At 51.8% G+C, this 20,590-nt stretch overlaps 2 protein-coding genes and 1 pseudogene across 3 annotated transcripts; 1 reads left to right on the top strand and 2 right to left on the bottom strand.

The window, feature by feature from the left end:
• Positions 1–510: 510 nt before the first annotated feature.
• Positions 511–984, bottom strand: LOC120589910 (60S ribosomal protein L29-like; annotated as a pseudogene).
• A 5,443-nt stretch (positions 985–6,427) lies between these two features.
• On the top strand, positions 6,428–12,447 carry YBX2 (Y-box binding protein 2). 2 transcript variants are annotated; one of them, XM_039847171.1, is made up of 9 exons: positions 6,428–6,858; positions 7,484–7,547; positions 8,874–8,907; positions 9,764–9,853; positions 10,446–10,730; positions 10,899–11,002; positions 11,322–11,499; positions 11,891–11,975; positions 12,081–12,447. In XM_039847171.1, exons 1-8 carry the CDS (start codon positions 6,582–6,584, stop codon positions 11,939–11,941), a joined length of 1,083 nt encoding a protein of 360 aa, XP_039703105.1. In that variant the 5' UTR covers positions 6,428–6,581; the 3' UTR covers positions 11,942–11,975; positions 12,081–12,447. The 2 variants fall into 2 exon arrangements, with proteins under 2 accessions (XP_039703105.1, XP_039703106.1); XM_039847172.1 differs by lacking the exons at positions 6,428–6,858; positions 7,484–7,547; positions 12,081–12,447 and adding an exon at positions 9,351–9,426 and having other exon boundaries at positions 8,590–8,907; positions 11,322–11,974.
• Positions 12,448–12,703: 256 nt separating this feature from the next.
• On the bottom strand, positions 12,704–19,742 carry SLC2A4 (solute carrier family 2 member 4). The gene is made up of 13 exons (XM_039847170.1): positions 19,573–19,742; positions 19,271–19,486; positions 18,714–18,860; positions 17,275–17,391; positions 16,978–17,150; positions 16,763–16,887; positions 16,537–16,652; positions 16,285–16,447; positions 16,007–16,194; positions 15,734–15,838; positions 15,495–15,596; positions 14,780–14,983; positions 12,704–14,261 (listed from the first exon to the last, which is right to left on the bottom strand). Exons 3-13 carry the CDS (start codon positions 18,744–18,746, stop codon positions 14,058–14,060), a joined length of 1,530 nt encoding a protein of 509 aa, XP_039703104.1. The 5' UTR covers positions 18,747–18,860; positions 19,271–19,486; positions 19,573–19,742; the 3' UTR covers positions 12,704–14,057.
• Positions 19,743–20,590: the final 848 nt, after the last annotated feature.

The raw sequence follows: 20,590 nt of genomic DNA, 5'->3' as shown, positions 1-20,590 counted from the left end.
GTGTCCAGAAGACCAGTCAGGAGGCAGTGTTTGGGGACTGCATGGGTAGGCTCAGCATCAATGGAAAGACAGAAGACTGGATCTTGGGTCTTTAGAGCCAACCTAAGAGGTTTGAACTTTACCTATGGGTCTTCAATGGTAAGTCGCTTAAGAGTTTTAAGCAGAATAGAGTATTTCATTCATTCATTCATTCATTCATTCATTCATAAATTTGCTTAAGTTTATTTTTTAATCTCTTACCCCACTCCTATCCCTTCCCTTCTGTAGGCAATTGTGCTATTATCTTTTTGTTTTTATGTATTCTGAGATGTGACTTGTTGTTTGTGAGAACCTGTCTTTTTAAGTAAATAAGATCATTGCATATATCGTTTTTCTTTTTCTTTCTTTTTTTTTTGACAGATCCTGCCTCAGGTTTATTTGTACGAATAGCACAGGAGGACACCAGCCCAACACAGACAGCAACCCAGGGGTCACACCAGTCCTTCCATCCTCATATCGGCAGACAGATTTCTACTCTGGAACCTTCGGGAGGGCCTGGACACCTTTAGGAGCTCGAGCCTGAGCCAGAGGCAGAGCTGCAGCTGCAGCCAGGGCCTTGGTTTGAGCCTTGGCCTTGGAATTTGGCTGGCAGAGCCTGAGACCCTTGGCAATACAGGACAAACACATTTCCCAAGCGTGGGGTTAGCGATGTAGGCAAGTTGACTGAGCTTGCAGCTGCCGCCCTTTGGGATCCTGGGCTTGACTTCCTTGGGCTTTACGAGGGCCTTGATAGCCTTAGCACGTGCACTCATGGCCTTGGCGCTGTTGGCTTGCATTTTCTTTAGCCTCTTCTTGTTGTGCTTCTTAGCAAAGCGCGTGTTCCTCAGGAACTTAGGGTCCACCCCCTTAAGAGATTCATATCTTTGTGATTGGGGTTTCTTGATAAATATTTCAGTGCCATTTTCGGGACTGGTTGTGTGAGGTGTGGTTCTTGGACTTGCCCATGTCTGCACTGAAGCCTGCGGCTCCCAAAAAGCCTGGGACCGGAAGAGAAAGAGCCTCATTCTATTTCTTACTTTTTCTCTAAGCACCGTGTTATTAAGATCTATTCATTCATGTTGCAATACGTATATCTAATCAGTTGCTTCAAATTGCTGCATAATACTCTATGGTGTACTCCCAGCGATGAATTCCCAGGTTGACTCCAACTTTCCACCTTCACATTTTCATGAATGTTTTTCCTTATAGACCTGTTAAAGAACCTTTTTGCGTCACATACCCAGAAGATGAATTGCTGGGTTATAGGGAATGTGTATATTTAATGTATCTAAATATTGCCGGGGGAAAAAAATACTTTTTATAAAGGTCTTTCTGGCTGCCTTCATTAATCCAGCCATATATTTACTGGTCACTTACTAGATGCCAGTTACACTTACACTTTTAGGTACTGCGAATACAGCAGTGAACAAGACAGACAAGATCTCAACTTACAAATTATAAACAACAAAATATGAACAAGAAAATATCAGGTACTAATAAATACTTTAGTGAAAATAAAGCAGGTGGTAGGACGAAATGACTGAGAAGCTATTTTGCTTGTGAGGTACTCTGTGAAAAGTGGATTGGAGTGGGGCAACTCTGGAAATGAGGAAACCAAGTAGGCAGGATGCTATTGCAGTGATGTAGGTGAGAGATGCTGATGGTAGGAACCAGGTAGGGATAGTGGGGTCCATATCTCCGCATCCAGATATGGTGGAGCCCTTTACCAAGACATAGGACCCTGTAGATTTCCAGTTTGCAGTTGGTCATCATGGGTCTGGAGCTGAGGTGGTCTAGAATGGAGGCATAGATTATGGAGTCATCTGCGTCTGGGTTGTTTATTGGTTTCCTAGGGCTACCGTAACAAAATTTCACAAACTTCGTGTTTAAAACAACAGAAATTTATTCTCACACTTCTGTAGAAGTCTGAAATCAAAATATTGGCAGGGCTATCTTCTCTCTGAAGCCTTGAAGAGGAACCTTCCTAGCCTCTTCTAGTTTCTGGCAGCCCTAGGTGTTCCCTAGTTTGCAGCTGTAGCGCTTTTGTCTCTGCCTCTATCATAATGTGGCATTCTCCCTATCTGTTTGTCTTTACATGGCAGTTTCCTCTTATAAGGATACCAGTCATATTGGATTAGGGCCTACCCTAATGACCTCATCTTAACTCAATTACAGCTGCAAAGATCTTATTTCCAAATAAGGTTACATTCACAGGTGCCAGGGGTTAGGACTTCAATAACATATTCTTAGAAGACACAATTCTGTCCATAACAGGTAGGAAAGGATGAGCTTTCCATAGGAGAGGTTATAGAATCAGAAGAACTGGGAAGTCCTGACCTTTAGGAAAGATTAAGTAAAAGACTGAGGAGCCCATGAAGAAGTTTGAGAAGGAAATGGTCTCCAGTTGGATCTGCAACATAGACAGAAAAACAAGGGCAAAAAAGTGTCTGTTGAACTAATACAACAGATAGGTGTTTCCTGAATGCCAGGCCAAGGAAAGGAGCAGAGCCCAGGTAATGCAGACAGTCTTTCAAGAAGTTAGGTTTGGAAGGAAAAGCCTGACATATGGAAAGAACTAACAAGGATATGAGACCAAAAGACTGTTGAGGAAGATGGGAAAATGTAGTCTCAGCACAGGCAATGACTTAGAATTTGGGCTCTGGAGTTGGGCTTATCTGTATTTGAATCCCAGCTTAGCTTGTTCCACAGCAGTTATGACTTTAAGCTGGTTGCTTCACTTCACTATACTTCAGTTTCTTTACCTGAAAAATGGGGATAATTACCATAATATCCACTTCCCAGGGTTATTGTAGGGACTAAATGACTGAAGACATCTAAAGTGCTTAGCACAGTGTGTGACACATAGTAAGTGCTCAATAAACATTAATTCTTACTGCTATTATGCTAAAAAATAAAAACAAGGAGGAGATTTCAAGGAGATGGTAAGAAATATCAGATATAGTAGACAGGACAAGGAAGCAGAGAGTGGAGAGAAGGTCAAGGATTTCGCGGAGTGCTAGCAGAGCCTGAAAAGAGAGAAGGACAGAGGCAACAACAGCTGAAGAGAAGATGGAGGCTACAGGTATGAAACACTATAGCAGGTGAGAAATAAGAGAGTGGGTATTAGAAAAGAGAAAAAGTAAACTCTGATTTGGGCTGCAACAAGAAAGTTGAAGGAGAAAGTTGCTGGCAGTATTTGGTACTAGGGGACAGAGGTGACACTACCTTTTAAATCTTTCAAATATCTCAGTTTGATACCACAAATCTTCACCTTTGCTGTGCTAAGCCTAAGCATCCAGGAGAAATTGTTCTATAAATGAGGAATGGGCTTTGGATATGTGGTGACATAACTCAGCAAGGAGTGGGTAGGAGGGAGGAAAAAGAGAAACTGAGATATGGGCTTGTTAAGTTTTAGAAGGCTGAGGAGCAACTGGCTAGAGAGTGCTTGGCTCATTCTGGTGGGAAGGACTCAGCGCTAGAGACACAGGTTTAAGAGCCATCAGTAGCAAGTAGTCACCAAAAGCAGGGGAAGGGATCGAATGACCTACAGAAGGCAGGTCAGAGAAGACAGTTCAAGAAAGATTGAGGCTGGTGGGGGAGGACAAGCCATAAAAGGAGAGAGATGAAGGTACAGGGGAAGGTTGGGCAGTGGAAGCTACTACAGGAACACTTGTCTGGATGGAGTCGAAAGAGAACCAAAAACCATTCACTGAATGTTTCAATTAAGAAGGGACTGTAGACCATTGCTGAAGCAATTTCAGTGGAGTGGTGAGGCAGAAACTGGATTTGGATTTGAATTGGTGAGGTGTGAAAGACAGATGGGGAGGTAGAGACAGTAAAACTTGCTTTCAGGAGTTTTGGTGTTAAATTGGAGATATACAGGGCAATAGTTAGGGAGGCAGGGTTTTTGTTGTTTTTTAAACAAAACAGAGAACAAGCGAGACAACTTCAGGTGGGCAGGAACAAATGGATACAGTGACAGAAAAAGGAAGAAGCCTTTTTGTTAGAATGTTTGGAGCCCTTGTTATCTATAGAACATAAAAATACTTAAATAACCAAAAAATTACATGCACAAACCCTTCAATTGAACAGGGAAATTAATTTTGTCTGTCATCTGCTAATTCTTATTTATGGGGATAAAGACTATGTAACCTGTATGTACACATAAGTGTTGTTTCATGCCCCCGAGTCGCTGGCCAAAGTTACTTTTCCCCGTGGCACTCCCATCCCTGGTTGTCTGACCAATTTTTAATCTGATTACAAACAGGACTCACTCTTCCCATGAACTTCCTTTCACCTCACCTGCTAACTTTATAGTTAAGCAGTCTACACCTGAGCTTCACCCCTACCTTCCATGAGATTCTTTTGTTGCCGGGGTTACACTGTGAGCTATCTTGCTAGTCTTCCTCCAGCCTTGGTCTCTTGCTTCTGGCATCCCTTGAGCTCAGGGCTGGGCACAGGTAAATCGGTCTTCACAGTCTAAGGAGGGTGGTAAATTCTGAATCCTTAATCGCCTCGCCTAGTGATTTAGTTGTTTTCTCATCTTTTCTCTTTTTCTGTCCATTGTACCTGAAACCCTGGAAAACAGAATTTTCAACTCCAAAACGTTTTGAGGGGTGAGATGAGCAGGGCAGCCAGAGGAAGGACAGCGAGGAAGCCCGGGCCACCAGCCCTGGGGAACAGCCGGGAGAGGGCGCACCGGGCCCGGGCTTGGAGGCAGCTGCTACCATGGCTGGAGAGCGGAGGCCCGCTCTAGCGAGGACACCGAGACTGGAGAAGCGCCACATGGGGCCGAGCGGCGCGTGGGGGCTGTGTGCTGCCCCGGGGTGTTCTGTCTCGGCTAAAAATATGCGCTGTTCAGCGCCAGTCGCGTACTCCCGGGGTCGTGCAGGCTGCACTCGGGAGGAGCGACTTCCGGAGCCGCATTATTCTGGGAGGGAGACTGCGGCTCCTGGACCAGAACTCCCCGGCTCCTGAAAAACCAGGGGCAAGCGTCGCACCGTCCTCAGTCTTCTCATCCGTGTAATAGGGACCATTTATTTATTTGAGAAGTATGGCGAGCCTATGTTGTGCTTGGCACTGTTCCAGGAGTCAGGCACAACTACAAAGTTCTAAAGGCTGTGGAGTAAACAGTCCAGCGTTGCGGAGGGGACAGGGGCGGGGTGGGGTGGAGAGAATAAAATAAAGCAAATAACAGGATAATCTCGTATTTTCAAAAATGCCAAGAGAAAAATAAAAGATGATGTGTCTACCGCCATGCTATCCTGAACAAGACGGATCCGACCTGATCTTGGAAGCTAAGCAAGGGTTAGTACTTAGATAGGAGACCTGGCGCCATAGGCATAAAAAATAAAAATAATAAGGGATTGTAAACTGACAAGGTCCTTGCAATCTGTGAAAAAAAAAAAAGATGATGTGACAGGAGTGATGTGTAAGCTGGTATTTGAATAAGTCACCCTGAGAGACACAGAGGGAAGAGGAAACTGCCTGTGCAAAGGCCTTGGTCGAAGGAGGCTGGCCAACTGGAGAAAAGAAGGCGGAGAGGGCGGCCAGAGAGGGAGGCCCCGCCTGGCGGGAGACCACAGCGCCCAGCATGATAAACCCTGAAACTAACCCAACGTGGCAGACATCAGAACAACGATGGTTCGTGGGGAGACTAGGATTGCCTGCAAAGGAAAACGTCCCTCGAAGGAATTTCCTATGGTGAGGGGAAAAATACCTCGATTAGAGTATTGACTACCTGGATGAAAGCGTTTATAAAAATTCAGCGAAGAGCTGTGCATTTTGTTATATGCAAATTTTACCTTCAAAACAAAAGTGAGAGTCGCCGACTTGTGAGAGTAACCGTGAGCTAGAAAAGTCGTTTTGCTGCGCCTTCAAGCTTGCTACGCAGGCGGAACCGCAGCCCGCTCTGCGGGCATCCTCTGGAGAGAGGGTGGATGCGGGCCCGGATAAGGCGTCCACACCTGGCAGCTTGCGGGCTAGGGCGGTCTCGAGGGTGAAGGTGAGCGGTGCAACTCATAGCCAGAACGGAGGCTGGGGTCTGGCCCCCGAGCCGGGTCGTTAGGGGCAACCTTGGAGCTGCACCTCCCCCCGCCCCGCCCTTCGCGCAAAGGCCAGGTGGCGGTTGGGGAGCCACCAGCCCGTTTGATTTCCCGCGGCCGGTGGAAAGGGGTAGGTGGGGGAGGGGAAAGGGGCTGTCGGCCAATGCGTGGGGCCGGGAGAGGTCACGTGGTGACACCCGGGCGGGGCCCAGGTGTACTTACGGGGCTGCGGGCGGGGGCCTCGGCCGCCGCGCGAAGTCCAGGAGGCGGGGCCGACGTGCCGGCCGAGGGGCCTGCTCCGCTAGGATTGGCCTTTGGCCAGGAGGCGGGGCCTGTGCACGCCGCGGCTGTGGGCTACGATTGGCTACGTTTCAGCGCCTGCTGCGGGCGTGCGGGCGAGGCTCGGGGCGCGAGGACCGAGCGGGGCAGTGGGTTCGCGAGCCGGGGGGAGGGGCCGGGGCGGTGGCGGCGGCGGAGGAGGAGGAGGTGGCGGCGGGGGCCGGTACTGGACCCGGCGGGATGAGCGAGGCGGAGGCGGCAGCGGTGGCAACGGCGGCCCCCGCGGCGACGGTGCCCGCGACGGCTGCAGGGGTGGTAGCGGTGGTGGTACCTGTGCCGGCGGGGGAGCCACAGAAAGCAGGCGGTGGGGCGGGCGGCGTCGGAGTCGGAGCCGCCTCAGGCCCCGCTGCTGGGACCCCCTCGGCGCCTGGCCCTCGCACCCCTGGCAACCCGGTGACGGCGGCCTCGGGGACCCCCGCGCCCCCAGCCCGGAGTCAGGCGGACAAGCCGGTGCTGGGTGAGGGGAAGGCGCGTGCCAGGGCGGTTCTAAGGAGTCGGCGGGCTGGGGGAGGGGCATCGTGGAGCTTGGTGGGGTCCGGAAAGCCAAAGGCAGGCCTGACCTGTAGACTCAAAGGACTAGCTGGGCTGGAGATGGCTAGTACCAAAATGGGTTCTCCTGGTGGGAAGTGCTGCTGCGCCTTCCTGGGCAGGAGGGCGTGGTCGGCAGGTCTAGCTAGGGCCTTGGGAAGGAGGATACATCTCAAAGTCTGGCCAAGCCTCCTGGAGTGGGAGACTTGGCTTAGTTAACTTGAGTTAGTACTAGGTCAATCTCTAAGCCCAGGAAGCAGGTACACTAGGGACCTTTATATTAAGAGAGCTAGAAAAACTCTCAGGTATGACCTGAGGATGGGACTTTGTGGATCAGGTGAGTACCAGGTTCTAGGTGGTTTATAGGCTATGAGGAACATGCCTTAGAGTTGAAGGGTTTTGAAAGCCTGAGCCTCACTGTGTGAGCACTTCTATTTAAAGTTAAGTTTACTAGGTAATAGGGAGGTAGGTTAGATTTTGGAGTGTCTCAAAACTGAGTCCAACTCCATCTCTTACCCCCATCTCACTGACCCCACTGCATCTCTGCCTGGCAGCAATCCAAGTCCTGGGCACTGTCAAATGGTTCAACGTCCGGAATGGTTATGGATTCATCAACAGGTATCCAAGGAACCCAGGGAGGGGGTGTAATGTGTGTCTTCCAAACTGGCCTGTGGGACTGGACACCTTCCCAGCCTCATCTCAAGGCACATGGTTGCAATGTCCAGCTGATGCTGATTGAAAGTCTTGCAGCACAACTGTGGGCAAGGTGAAGTCTCATCTTCAAGGGCAGCAGAGGGTTAACAATCTAGGAAGTTGGCAAACCTGGCTCTGATCCTTCCAGCTTGTGTGTCTCACCTTCTGGTTTAGTTTACCCCACTTGGGGCAGAATGTACCTGCTTTCTGCACCTAGGGCTCCAGACCACGCTAATTTCCTGTTTCAGGCAACACACATAGCACTCTGATAACTCATCTGCCTTAGAGAGCTGTTGGCTCATTCAAATCCCCCACCTGATGGGACTGAGGCTGGTGGGGGTTGGGGAAGGAGCCTGCCTAGACACAGGCTGCTGCTTTCCTTCTCTTTGGCAATCCAACCCCCTGCCAGTACTGGGAGGGGCCCTAGTGGTAGATTCTGAGCAAAGCCAGGTCTCCCTCTGTGGGCCTTTCCTCAGCCTGGGCACCCTGCCCAGCCCAGCCCTTCTAGGAGGCCCTAGTTCCCTCTTAGCAGGCTGACCTTTGTGCAGATCCAAGTGCTTTAAAGCTAGAACATTTGTTCTAGGGAAGGGCCCCTCTCTAATTCTGGAAACTGAGGACTCCTGGGAGGTTCTGAAGGAAAACTTCTCCCCTCCTCTGCATTGGGGTGCTAGGATAAACTCAGGTAATAGGCAAGTAGTGATAATGATGGAATATCTGTCTTACCCTTGGTCCCTTAGTGTGTTGAAAGGGAGCCTCACCCTAGAGTTCACTTCCAGGCTGAGGCTGAGAATAAAGTTTGGGGGCTGTTTAGAGCAAGTTCTTGACACATTGTCCCCGTCTCAAACTTGTTCTGCACCTCTCCCCCATCCCCACTTTCTTGCTCCTTGATTGTAGAAGGAGATGAACGAAATTTTCCAACGACGATGGGGGTTGGTGAAGAGGGGGTGTTGACCTAGGAACAGTTACACCAAGCACTACCAGTTTCTAAAGGGTAGAGGGTGGAGTGCTCAGTTCCTGCAAGGTAAATTTGCCTTTCCACTCCACCCTTTCCTTATAAAGCCCAGATTTTCCACTGAGCTTTTAGTTATACTTCTTTTCATACCAACTTCTGGGGGCCCTGTCTATCCTCAAGCAGCCATGGAAGGCTGGAGAAGATAGGCCCACCGATTTAGGAATGGGCAACTAGGGAGGCCTTAAGGGAGGTGAGAATCTCACCAAAGTCACCCCCTAATGACCCATCCTGTTCTGCAGGAATGACACCAAGGAGGATGTCTTTGTTCACCAGGTAAGAGCTAGGTTGGCTTTCTGAGGGGAGAAACTTGCCCTCTCTTTGAAGGCCTATACCATAATCCTTACAGCAAAGTCATGCTTCTCCAGCTTTTACCTCACCATGAGATGACCAGCAGGAAATAGTTTCCCTCCTCATCTGCATCAGGTGTCTAAATTAACTGCCATTGGCCTCACTTGTGTTAGGTTGTCTCTAAAAAATATATGTGCTGCCCTCTGGGCATGGCATGCTCACTACCTACTGGGACCTGTTGACACCACAGGAGTGAATCACAGGCAATGATCAGAGACACAGGCTAGAGATACTTGGGTGCAGTGGTTCTCAAAGTGTGGTCCCTGCACTAGCAGTAGCATCACCTGACATCTAGATTCTCAGGCCCCACCCCAAACTTCCTGAATCAATCAGACTTGGCAGAGGGGTTGGCAATCTGTTTTAACAAGCTCTCCAGGTGATTCTGATGCACGCCACAGTTTGAGAACCACTGCTTTGGTGGAAAGAGCTCTCAGTGGGATTGAGGTAAGAAGCACAGTATATTTTACCCATTTTGCAACTTAAGACTGTCTCTGCTTTTTGTTTTGCTTTTGAGTTCATGTTTCTTGCCTCTTTGAAATCCCTGCGGGGTAAAGGGAGGGAGTGTGTCCTGGGACAGTGGTAGCTGCACAGTAGTTCTGGAGGCTCCTAGTTTATGGCTTTTCCCTTACTAAACTTTGACTATCTTCTCTTTGCTCCACCCTCCAGCCCCACCCACAAGTAGAGTGGTGAAAAGAATGAAATTGGGTGGTGGGCCCAGCAAGGGGGAAAGAGACTCTGGGCTTGCTATTTTCACCTTTTTCATGGCCTTTCCCCTAACCAGACAGCTATTAAAAGAAACAACCCCAGGAAGTTTCTGCGCAGCGTTGGAGATGGGGAGACTGTGGAGTTTGATGTCGTGGAAGGAGAGAAGGTTTGGGGGCCGCGGTGGGATATAGAGTTGACCAGGCTGGTGGGAGGGTGGCCTGGAGTCATCCCAGGCTTTGGTCCTCCTGAGGCTAGCTCTTCCTCTGGCTCAGCTCAAGCTGTGTACTCACCCAGACATTGTTGTCTTTAACATTGGCTGCTCTAAGAGATGTCCTAAAGAACATGTCCTAGTTATCTGTTACTGAGTGATATATGGGCTTTTTTTTGGAAGTTCACAAGCACTTCTATGTCTGTTCTCTACGTGGGGCTCTGTCCTCATGCTCTCTTAGAGTCAGCCCTCTGTAGTAAGGTGGATAGTTGCTGCCAAACCTTTTTCCATTCACACAGCCATCTCCAGTCTTAAATTCAAGAGGATCCAGTAACAGCTATTTCAAAAAGACAAGTCGCAGAGGTGGCCCCTCCTAGAAGGATCCAAATATGCCATTGCCTCACTAGGGGAGAGTAGGAAGAAGTTAGAGGGGCTGAAGGGAAACTGGAGAAGGCATTTAGGTGGAAGAAGGGGGAGACTAATGATTTGAGCCATTTGGGGAACATTGTGCATTTGCTATTGGAGCAAGTTCTCCCTACCTCCTTTCTAGGGTGCAGAAGCTGCTAACGTAACTGGGCCCGGAGGGGTGCCAGTGAAGGGCAGCCGCTATGCCCCCAATCGACGTAGGTTCCGCCGATTCATCCCCCGGCCTCGCCCAGCTGCCCCACCACCTATGGTGGCAGAGGCCCCATCAGGTGGGACAGAACCAGGCAGTGAAGGGGAACGAGCTGAAGACCCTGGGCAGAGGCCCAGACGACGGCGCCCACCACCCTTCTTCTACCGCCGTCGCTTTGTGCGAGGCCCAAGGCCCCCCAACCAGCAGCAACCTATAGAGGTGAGGAGAACTGGGAATGTGGAACCAAATACCCAAGTGGGAGTTCTGAGGAGAGAGAGCACAAAGTCCCTAGGGGAAGTGGAACCAAGGGTTGAGAAGAGCTCTGGACACCTGAGTCCTGGGCAGCTGCTGTTACCGCAGCTCACCAAGGCCTCTCTATATTCCCAGGGCACTGATGGGGTAGAATCTAAAGAGACAGCCCCATTGGAGGGGGACCAACAGCAGGGAGATGAGCGGGTCCCCCCACCCAGATTCCGGCCTAGGTACCGAAGGTAAGACTCCTTTTCCAGACCCTATCTTCCCCTTCACCATCTAGTATTGGATAGGGGTGGGGGAGCGTAGGAGTACAGGAGGAGTCGGGAGGATGTGAAGGGGAAGAGCTAAGTTCTCAAGCCTGAAGCTACTGGTGAAGAGGGCTGGGTAGCTAAAAGATTACTACATAGGTGTCCTGGGGAAGCAGGCCCCCTAGGGATTTGGCTCCTGGGGACGGAGAAGCTGGCGGGTCCACCTCTGCTTGGGGAGTCCTGGGAGGGTGGGAGGTGGTCTGCACTGGCCCTCTGCTCTCTTCAGGGTCCCCACTTCTCTTCCCAGGCCTTTCCGCCCCAGGCCACCCCAGCAGCCTACCACAGAAGGTGGGGATGGCGAGACCAAGCCCAGCCAAGGTCCCACTGATGGTTCCCGGCCTGAGCCCCAGCGCCCAAGAAACCGCCCCTACTTCCAGCGCCGAAGGCAGCAGCCCCCTGGACCCAGGCAGCCCACAGCCCAGGAGGTGAAGACCTTGGACTGTCTACTGTGGAGCCACCTCCCCCTCCTTCCTTTCCCCTCTCTTTTCTACCCTTCCCTTCTCTATCCTGTTCCCTCCTCTCTTGCCCCCTGCTCCTTCCCTACCCACTTTCAAGCAGCCTGACACCAAAGAACTAGTACTGTTGGGCCACCTCTGGCAGTCACCCCTACCCACCAGGAAACCCCAGCAGATGCAGTCAAGCCTGTGTCACCCTCTGTGTCAGCTCTACTTGGATCCATAGTATCAGTTATGGATGTGAATTGGGGGAGGAATGGGAAGGAGCTATAGGAATGAAAAGAGAAAATGTGAGAGAAGGTTGAAGTTAGGAGCCTAAAAGAACAAGAGGGTCTCAATCGACCACTCCTGTTCTCTTTAGACCTCAGCCCCCATCAACAGTGGGGACCCCCCCACCACTATACTGGAGTGATTCCAACTCAAAGGACACCCAGAGCTACCATCTGGTGAGTGGCTCCTCCTGGGGAGGGCCCAGGGCAGGGAGCCAAGAGGGCAGGGGACTGGGTCCTAAGTCGCTAGTCATGACTTATCCATTTCTTTTTCTCTCTCAGGTATCTGCCAGTTTTTCCAACTGACCTGTACCCTACCCAGTACCCCCCCTTCCCATAATTCATGACATCAAAACACCGGCTTTTCCCCTTTTTCCTTGAGACTCAGGAGGGCCAAAGCAACAGCTTTTACTTTTTTTTCTCTGTCCCCTACCAAGGGTTGAAGGAAGGGATCCATCCTTTTTGTTCAGAGGCACCAACTCCCTCCCCTAAATCAGGCTGAGAAGGAACCAGCCAGCTCTTACCTCCTCCTGGTTGTTTTTCTTTCCCACCCCAGTTTATTTTTTGTTTTCCCTCTACACCTGATCTCTGAAGCCATTTTATGAACTGTCATGTGCCACCTGAGCCTCCAGTAAAAACAAAAACAGGCTTTCCTGTTGTCTCGGTCTCTGCCTCTTTTCTGTTCAGAGAATTGCTGGTAACATGCTGGTGAAGGTGGGGAGGAGGAGGATGTGAGGCAGTGGGCAGCACCTTGAATCCTCGTTTCCATATTTCTAGCTGTGCAGCTCTCAACAAGTGCTTTCATCCCTGTGAGAGTCATTTTTTCCATCTGTAGTAGAAGGATAATTCCCTTGCAGAATGTTTTGTAAAGTGCCAAGAGCACAGTTTGACACTTGCAGCTCCAACTTATTAGCATTTACTATTAAAAGTAATGACTAGAAATATAAATGGGGGCATGAGTGATATCACCTAGAGCAAGGGTCCCCAACTTGAAGGCCTCAGGCTGGTGCTGGTCCATGGCCTGTTAGGAACCTGGCAGCACAGCAGGAGGTGAGGTGAGCAAGTGAGCTGCATAGCAGGAGGTGAGTGGTGGGCTAGAAGCAAAGTTTCATCTGTATTTGCAACCGTTCCCCAGCGCTAGCATCACCGCCTCAGCTTCACCTCAGATCATCAGGCATTAGATTCTCATAGGAGCACTGGTCTCGGATGCCAAAAAGGTGGGGGACCACTGATCTAGAGGATTCTTTAGACTTAAGCTGAGGCAGGATAGAGAAGGAGGCAGAGGGGAGAGAAGTTATGGTCCCTGTCTGAGTCCATCCTTGAGTGCCTCCACAACAAGACATTTGTTTCATACAGTGACTTTATATATGTATCTATATATTTACATTTAGTACAACAGACCTTTAGTTTCTTTTCCCTACCCCTTTTTTTCCAAACATATACAAAAATCTCTGAAGGTTCCTCCCAGCCCAGTGTTTACAGTCAGCTTTTCAAATCCCTCTTTCCCTTAGTTGGTCAAAAGCCTGTGGATACAACACCCTTCCAGGATGGGAGAGGAGCTGGGGCCCCCATTTGGCAGCCTTGAGAAGCAGTTGGGGTAGGGCCCAGAGCCTTAAGTCTAGAGGCGGGAGCTTACTGTCCCTCTAGCCACATATGGGCACATGTTCCCTCTTGCCCTGGAAGGTTGAGCGAGAGGACTGAGCCTGCAGTGAGAGGCGTGAGTTAGATGTTGGGAGGGCATATCCTTTGCCATGGAGGTATCAAGACAACCCTCTTTACCCACAGTCTATGTGGCAAGAATTCAAAGTGCCAGAGAGTGGGAGGAGTCCAAAATGGCAGGAAACTTGATTTCTCTAGTCCTGCTCTGTTTCAGTTCACCCCCACTGAAGTCAGTCCTAGAGCCTTTCCTCCCTCTAATCCCCCTTCTCTCAGGGTACAGGGGAGGGGGAAAGTATTCTGGTGCTTAGGTTGGGTGGGAGTGGGGATGGGGTAGGCTATGGAGGAAGGAAGAGGAGGCTGAGGGGACTGCTCACCCTGATGGCCACAACCTAACCACAACACATAAATAATCCAAGAGAGTCACATGAGGGGAATGAGGTGGTGCTCAGACCGCCCCTCCCTCCAGTTTCCCAATTCCACCAGGCTGCAGGGGCTTTTTCTACCCTGGAAGTGATGGGGAAGAGAGGGTTAAAGTGCTGCAGAGGAAAGGAGGGGGTCTCTGGGGACACAGCAGTGGCTCTCCAATCCCTGCCTTGCCCCTCAGTCATTCTCATCTGGCCCCAAGTACTCAAGTTCCGTGCTGGGCTTCACCTCCTGCTCTAAAAGAGAGGGTGTCCGGTGGAAGGCGGCTGAGATCTGGTCAAACGTCCGGCCTCGGGTTTCAGGCACTTTTAAGAAGGTGAAGATGAAGAAGCTGAGCAGGAGGACCGCAAATAGAAGGAAGACATAGGGACCCATAGCATCCTGGGACAGGCGGAGAAAGAGATGTTGACAGAGGGAAGTGGAGGGGAGAGCGAGTCTCAGGCATGCCAGAAACTAAAGTCCCCCATAGGGAGCTGGGATACTGCAGAGAACAGGTGGCTCCTTTACTGGGCAATGGAAATTACGAGGAATGAGAATTTAGTGAAAAGGATTCTCTGAACCCCAACTCTCCTGTAGTTTTTTGCCCTCATCATCCTGAGTTACTAAGAGTGGATTCCCAACTGTTTGCAATATTAATATGAAGGTTATAATTTTATTACTAGTTTAAATAAAGTATGCCACTAACAGTTATGTTGCTATGGGATCTAGTTTAGCTCCCTTCTTTCCTTTGATTCTGGTGGAACAGGTGGTCTCCAGGGCCCATGCGGTCCACCAAAGTGATCCCTAGACTAGTAGTCTGTGGGCTGGGAAGTGCCTGACTGGAAAGCCAGTGGGCTAGCTGTGAGTTGCCCCCCTCTGGCCTATGGTGTGAAAGACTGGGACAGGGGCAGGCCACCTACCGCAATATACTGGAAACTCATGCCAATGAGGAAGTTGCACGTCCAGTTGGAGAAACCAGCCACAGCCATGGCTGCTGGGCGGGGACCCTGGCTGAAGAGCTCGGCCACAATGAACCAGGGGATGGGGCCAGGGCCAATCTCAAAGAATGCCACAAAGCCGAAGATGGCTATGATAGAGACATAGCTCATGGCTGGAAACCGCTCCTGGGGGACAGGCAGGGAGGGTAGGATTCAGGTCAGGTCTTTCTGGATCTTCCTTTGCCCTCAACCCAGAGAACTGAAATCTACCCTTCTCAGCAGCTCATGGGGGAGCCTGCCACTCTAGGTTAAAACAGGCCCTTGAGAATTTCTGAGCACTGACATTCATCTGGCTGCTCTGTGCCGATTCAAGGCAGAGGGAATGTTAGGGACTCTCAGCTATTAAGGTGGGCAGTTCTCCCTTGGTTCTAAAGCCGGGTCCTTAGGAATGATTGTTCCTGGGGCTGGACAGTGTCCCTCCTTCCTGGCTGCCAGAGTTGTGCTACAACTTCTTCCTTGAGCGGGAAGGAGTAGAGCCTGGGTCCCTCGGGAGCACAGATTATTGTCCTAGCACACAAGGTGGCACCTGAGATCAAAGGCACATATGTTGAGGCATGGCCCTGGCTGGCCACAGAGCCTTTTGGGGTAGTCCCCATGGGTTAGGCCACTGGTTCCCTTACCACTCCCCAGGCCTCACCAGCAGAAGCAGAGCCACAGTCATCAAGATTGCACAGCCACACATTCCTGCCAGGCCCAGGAGATGAAGTGTCCGGCGCCCAGCCCGTTCCACCAAGAACACCTAGGGTGAGAGTCAGGGCTTGGTTGGGGTGGAGTGGGGGGGCCTCAAGACATAGGAAGTGGGAGGCATGGGGTGGGTGGAGACAATCAAGGGATGTGAAGCCAATGGTGGAGGCCATTCCAGAGGCCAGCAGTTACCGAGACCAAGGTGAAGACTGTGTTGACTACACCAGCTCCTATGGTGGCATAGGCTGGCTGCCCTACCCCTGCAGTCTCGAAGATGCTTGTTGAATAATAGAAAACCTAGAAGTGAGGGAGAAGAAAAGGGGATGGCAGGGATGTTCCCTCCTCCCCTGCAGCCATACCAAGCTGGACTGACCCTGAATTTTAAGGGAGGGGATTTGTTCCCTTCTCCCCTCTTCTTGGGCTGTTCCCTAACCCTGCCCTTCCAGGAGGCTGCTGCACACATACAGCATTGATGCCTGAGAGCTGCTGGCTCAGCTGCAGCACAATTGCAATGACTAGGGGCTGCCGGTGGGTACGGCTGCCCAAGAGCTGCAGCAAGGACAGTGGCCGCTCCCGCTCCAGCTTCCGCTTCTCCTCCTTCAGCTCAGCCAGTGCTCCAGACACATCAGCCCAGCCTGTCAGGCGCTTCAGACCTGGAAGTGTGGAGAGTCAGGCTTGAGAAGGCAGGGAGAGGACCTGGGAGGGGAACAGGCACTAGCAAGATGGTGTGGAAGTTCACTCACTCTTTTTGGCAGGCCCCTCCAGGTTCCGAATGATGTAGAGGTAGCGGGGGCTTTCTGGGCAGAAGGGCAGCAGGACCAGTTGCAGGAGGGCAGGCAGCACTGTGATGCCCAGGAGTAGTGGCCATAGGATGGCAGTGCCCAACATGGACTCCAAGCCCAGCACCTGTGGGAGGAGGTTAGGCTATTCAACCTGTTCTCCAGAGCCCCACCCCAATCCTCTGCCTATTCCCCCATGAGGCCAGGCCCACTAACCTGGGCAATCAGAATGCCAATGACGATGGCCAGTTGGTTAAGTGTCCCCAAGGCGCCCCGCAAGTGAGTGGGGGAGATCTCCCCCACATACATGGGCACAAGTCCTGATGTCAGCCCTGAGCAGAGGGAAGAAGAGAGGGCTGAGGCAGCTGCCCACTTTCTCCTGCCACACTCAAGATGGAGGAGGAGAGCTGGGCACTGGCAGGGCCATAGTGCCTGTGGGTACCTGAGTAGGCGCCAATGAGGAACCGTCCAAGAATGAGCATCTCATAGGAAGAAGCAGCATTGGCCAGGCCCATGAGGGTGCCCCCCAGCACTGCCAGGGTGTTGTTGACCAGCATTGCTCTCTTCCTGACAGGCAGAGAGAGGGGCTGTGAGAGTTAGGTGCCTGTGATGTGGCTCCTCCTTCATGTTCCCCACCCTTGTCCTCCAGCCTCATACCTTCCCAGCCACTGAGAGATGACGCCGATGAGGAAGGAGGAGATCATGCCGCCCACAGAAAAGATGGCCACAGAGAGAGCCCAGAGGGTGGTGAGGGTGCCTGTGGGGATGGAGCTTGGTCCCTCAGGCCCCTGCCTCCCCAGCCATGTCTCATTGTAGCTCTGTTCAATCACCTGGGGTGGGGGTGGGGGATAGCATAGAGTGAATCCCTGCAGACCCTTCCCTCTCTGCTAGTCCCTTATGTCCCCTGCCCTCCTTTTTTGGGTACTTCCACTCTACCAGTCGCAGGTCTCTCACCTTTTGTGGAGCATTGATGACCCCAATGTTGTAGCCAAACTGCAGGGAGCCAAGCACAGCAGAGAATACAGAGAGGACCAGTGTCCCAGTGACTTGTTGCTGAGGGGGTTCCCCTTCCTGAGCAGACAGAAGCAGAGAGGAGGAATGTCACGTGGAATTGTGGTTTCTTTCCTTCCTCCAGGGTCCTGAGCCTGGGCTCAGTCAGAGCTTTATGATACTGAGTTCCATCCAACATGTTGGGTGAGGGAAAGTGGGCCATGTTAGGACTTTCAGAAAGACTTTGGTGTAAACAGGAGCAGAAAGAACCCCACAGTAACCAGGGCATGAAAGAGAAATTGGATATTTGAGTCCAGCTGGCAGAGGAATGTTTGAGGACCTAGGTCTCACAATTCCTCTGTGACCTTGGGACAGGCTTGGCCTTAAGAGATCTGAATTCAGATTTGTGCGACCTTGGGCAAGTAACTTCCCCATTCTGAACCTAGATTTCTTTTAGAGGAGATAGAGGTATGTTGCCTGCTTTGCCTACCTGTCAGTGAAAGTGTAATAGTCAAAATCAAATGTTAACAGTACCCCCAACAGTGCTGATTTCATAAACTGACAAGTGTATTATTATCATCAGCTTCTGTCTTCTTCCCTTCCCCGGGGTTCTCTCAGCCGGTCTCCTGGAGGCCCTCAACAGGCACAAGAAGAGCAGTTCCAAAAAGGACATTGGGGTCATTCCTCCCAGCCTGTGGCCCTGGCGGTGGCCTTCTTTTTCTCCGCCCCGGCCTTCCCTCCCCCTCTAAGCCCCAACGAAAGGGGGTGGGGGAGATGGGCCATGCCCGACTTTTGCTGGGGAGAGCCATGCCCAAGGGATGGGGGCGGGAAGGTGGTGTGAGGGGCGGTGGCTCTGGTGGCCGCTAGCTGGCGGCACAGACTGTCTCTAAGCGGAAACTTGAGCTGGGGGAGGGAGGGGACTGCCACTCCTCTCTGCCCCAACACCAACCATGGGGCCAAGGGAAAGTTCAGCGTCCTGAAGAACGGCCAGGAGTGGGGGTAGGGGCCAACAGAGAGCCTCTGGTCCTCGAAAAACTTCCAGAGAGCCGTGACAGACCGACAGCTGCTGGAGGCCAAGACCTGCCTGGATCCCCTTTCTCAAGCTTGATGGAAAGCAGGGTGACCCTGATCCCGATGCAACGCCGTGTACTAGAGAAGGGGGCGAACCCTGGTCTCACAAAATCCAGTTGTGGCCCGTTCCCCTGAACGGTTCCCCAGATTCACTCAGCCTGTTGGAGGACTGGAATCCGACAGTCACAGGTTGTCCAGCCCGAGTGTAAATAGCCAGGCCCTTAACCCCCACCCACTAAGCAGGGACTGCCCAGTAGCTGACCCCAACTGTGACCCCAGCCCGCGAAAAGTGAGACCCGTGCCCCGGCCCGCCACCACATGCTGAACCCTACTTCTGAGCCGATCTGTTGGAAGCCCGACGGCATCTTGTCTTAAGAGCTGGAAGAACAGGAGCTGAAGTTAAGGAGAGCAGACTGGGGCCTGGCGGCCAGAGGACGCGGGGACGACGGGGGTCCAGGAGCGAAGTGCGGAGGGCAGGCCTAGTGTGACCAACAGCCACAAGCTAAGGAGCCGGAGAGCAGCAAGGCTCCCGGGGATCTGGAGCCCGGCTTGGGGGAAAAACCCGAGGGTCCCCCCGTAACTCCACGGGCCACGCCCTTCACAGCACCCATTGGCCGCACACTCCCAGAAGACCACGCCCTCTCCTTAAGCCTGAGGTTTAGAGTTTGGCACCAGTTATTGGGTTGACCTGCGAGGCCCGGGTTCCCGCCAGCCTCCTGCTGGGAAGTTTTGAGAAAAATTCCTTGGAGCACTGAAGGCCCCGTCCCCCTCCTGTGAAGACTCCGCCCAGTAGCCAAGGTTTGGGGCTGAAGAGGCGACTTAAAAGTCTGAATCATGGGTTGAGACAGCGGGGTCCGAGCAGAGGAGGGTATGGGCCAGGTATACTCACCCGGGAGATAAGTTATCGCATGACATGGTATGCGAGCTGGCGCACTGAGTGCGTGAGGAACAATGGCCTAAAGTAACCCACGGCAGTTATTTTTAGATCCCAAGTTGAGAGACGCCAAATGTCAGGTCCCGGGTGTCCCGGCCTGTCCCGGGCAGGGGAGGGCAAGGAGATGGAGCCTTAAAGGATCCGCGACACGTTTCCCACGCGGGGGCAGTCCTAAAGGACAGGAAATTCCGTTTCTAGCAATTCGGGCGTCTGGGCTTGGTGGCTTTCCATGCCTCCCTGCTCCCTGCACTGCCTACCTGGGCCTTCTCTTGGTTCCTGGAGGAGGCCGGAAGGACAGGTGGTCACACCAACCACGCCATCAGCCCTGAGGTCCCTGAGCTGCCACCCATGTAGTGGCCCCGTAGATGACTTGGATACGGTCTCTGGAGGCCGTTCCAGGTTTGAATCCCCAGCTAAAGCCTGCATGTCAAGGGAGAAACAGAACACTGCGAGTACAAGAGCACACGTGCGGCTCTGAAAACCGGGCTCAGAAGCGCGGGGCTGTAGTGCCACCTGCAGGTGGAGCGAGAACCCGCCTGCGGATCTGGCCAGGGTAGTCTCTGGCCCACTACCCCTGGCCGTTCTATCTTTCTAAGGCTTCGTTGCATCCAACCCTGGCCTCTCTCTGAAACTCCATATCCGAGTGTTCAGCTACCGCCTGGATGGAGCAGCTCACAAGATCAGAATGTCCAAACATGCTCCTTTTAACTTTCTCATCCCAGTGAATGTTCTCATTAGCCACTCTGTCACTCCTATCAGAATCCTGGAAATCATGCTTGATTCTTTCTCTCGTTCAGCCCCCTTTATCCAGTTAGTTACCAACATTGGTGTTTTGACCTCCTAAATTCATATTCATCTGATTTTCTTCGCCTGTCCTGCTGCCAATTTGGTCCAGACCACCATCACCCTGACTGATCTTTCTGCTCCTTCTCTTCTCTTATATGGAAGGCACAGTACAATACAAAAAATTCAACCTTATTGCTCCCACCCCAAAGTCACTGGTTCTTTGTTGCCCCCACCGTCAAGTTCAAACCCCTTTTCAGGGTGAACAAAACCTCCTACCTTTCCTCTCCTGTCTCTTCTTTATCTTCTATCTTCTCCACTCAAGTCTTAGTCAAATACCTAACTACTATGCCCAGAATACACAGTGCTGTTTCATTCTTTGGTGCTATCCTCAGTCTAGGAAAACAGAGGACTCCTATTCATTCTTCAATAAAGTTCACCCTCCTCTGAAACCTTCCTTGGCTTTCCTCCAGAAAGCCATGTATCCCAGTG

Source organism: Pteropus medius, unplaced genomic scaffold (assembly GCF_902729225.1).
Source record: "Pteropus medius unplaced genomic scaffold, Ma_sr-lr_union100, whole genome shotgun sequence".
In the NCBI taxonomy this organism is placed as follows: Eukaryota; Metazoa; Chordata; class Mammalia; order Chiroptera; family Pteropodidae; genus Pteropus; species Pteropus medius.
Note: the sequence above shows the minus strand (reverse complement) of the source record. Positions and strands in the feature narration are given on the sequence as shown.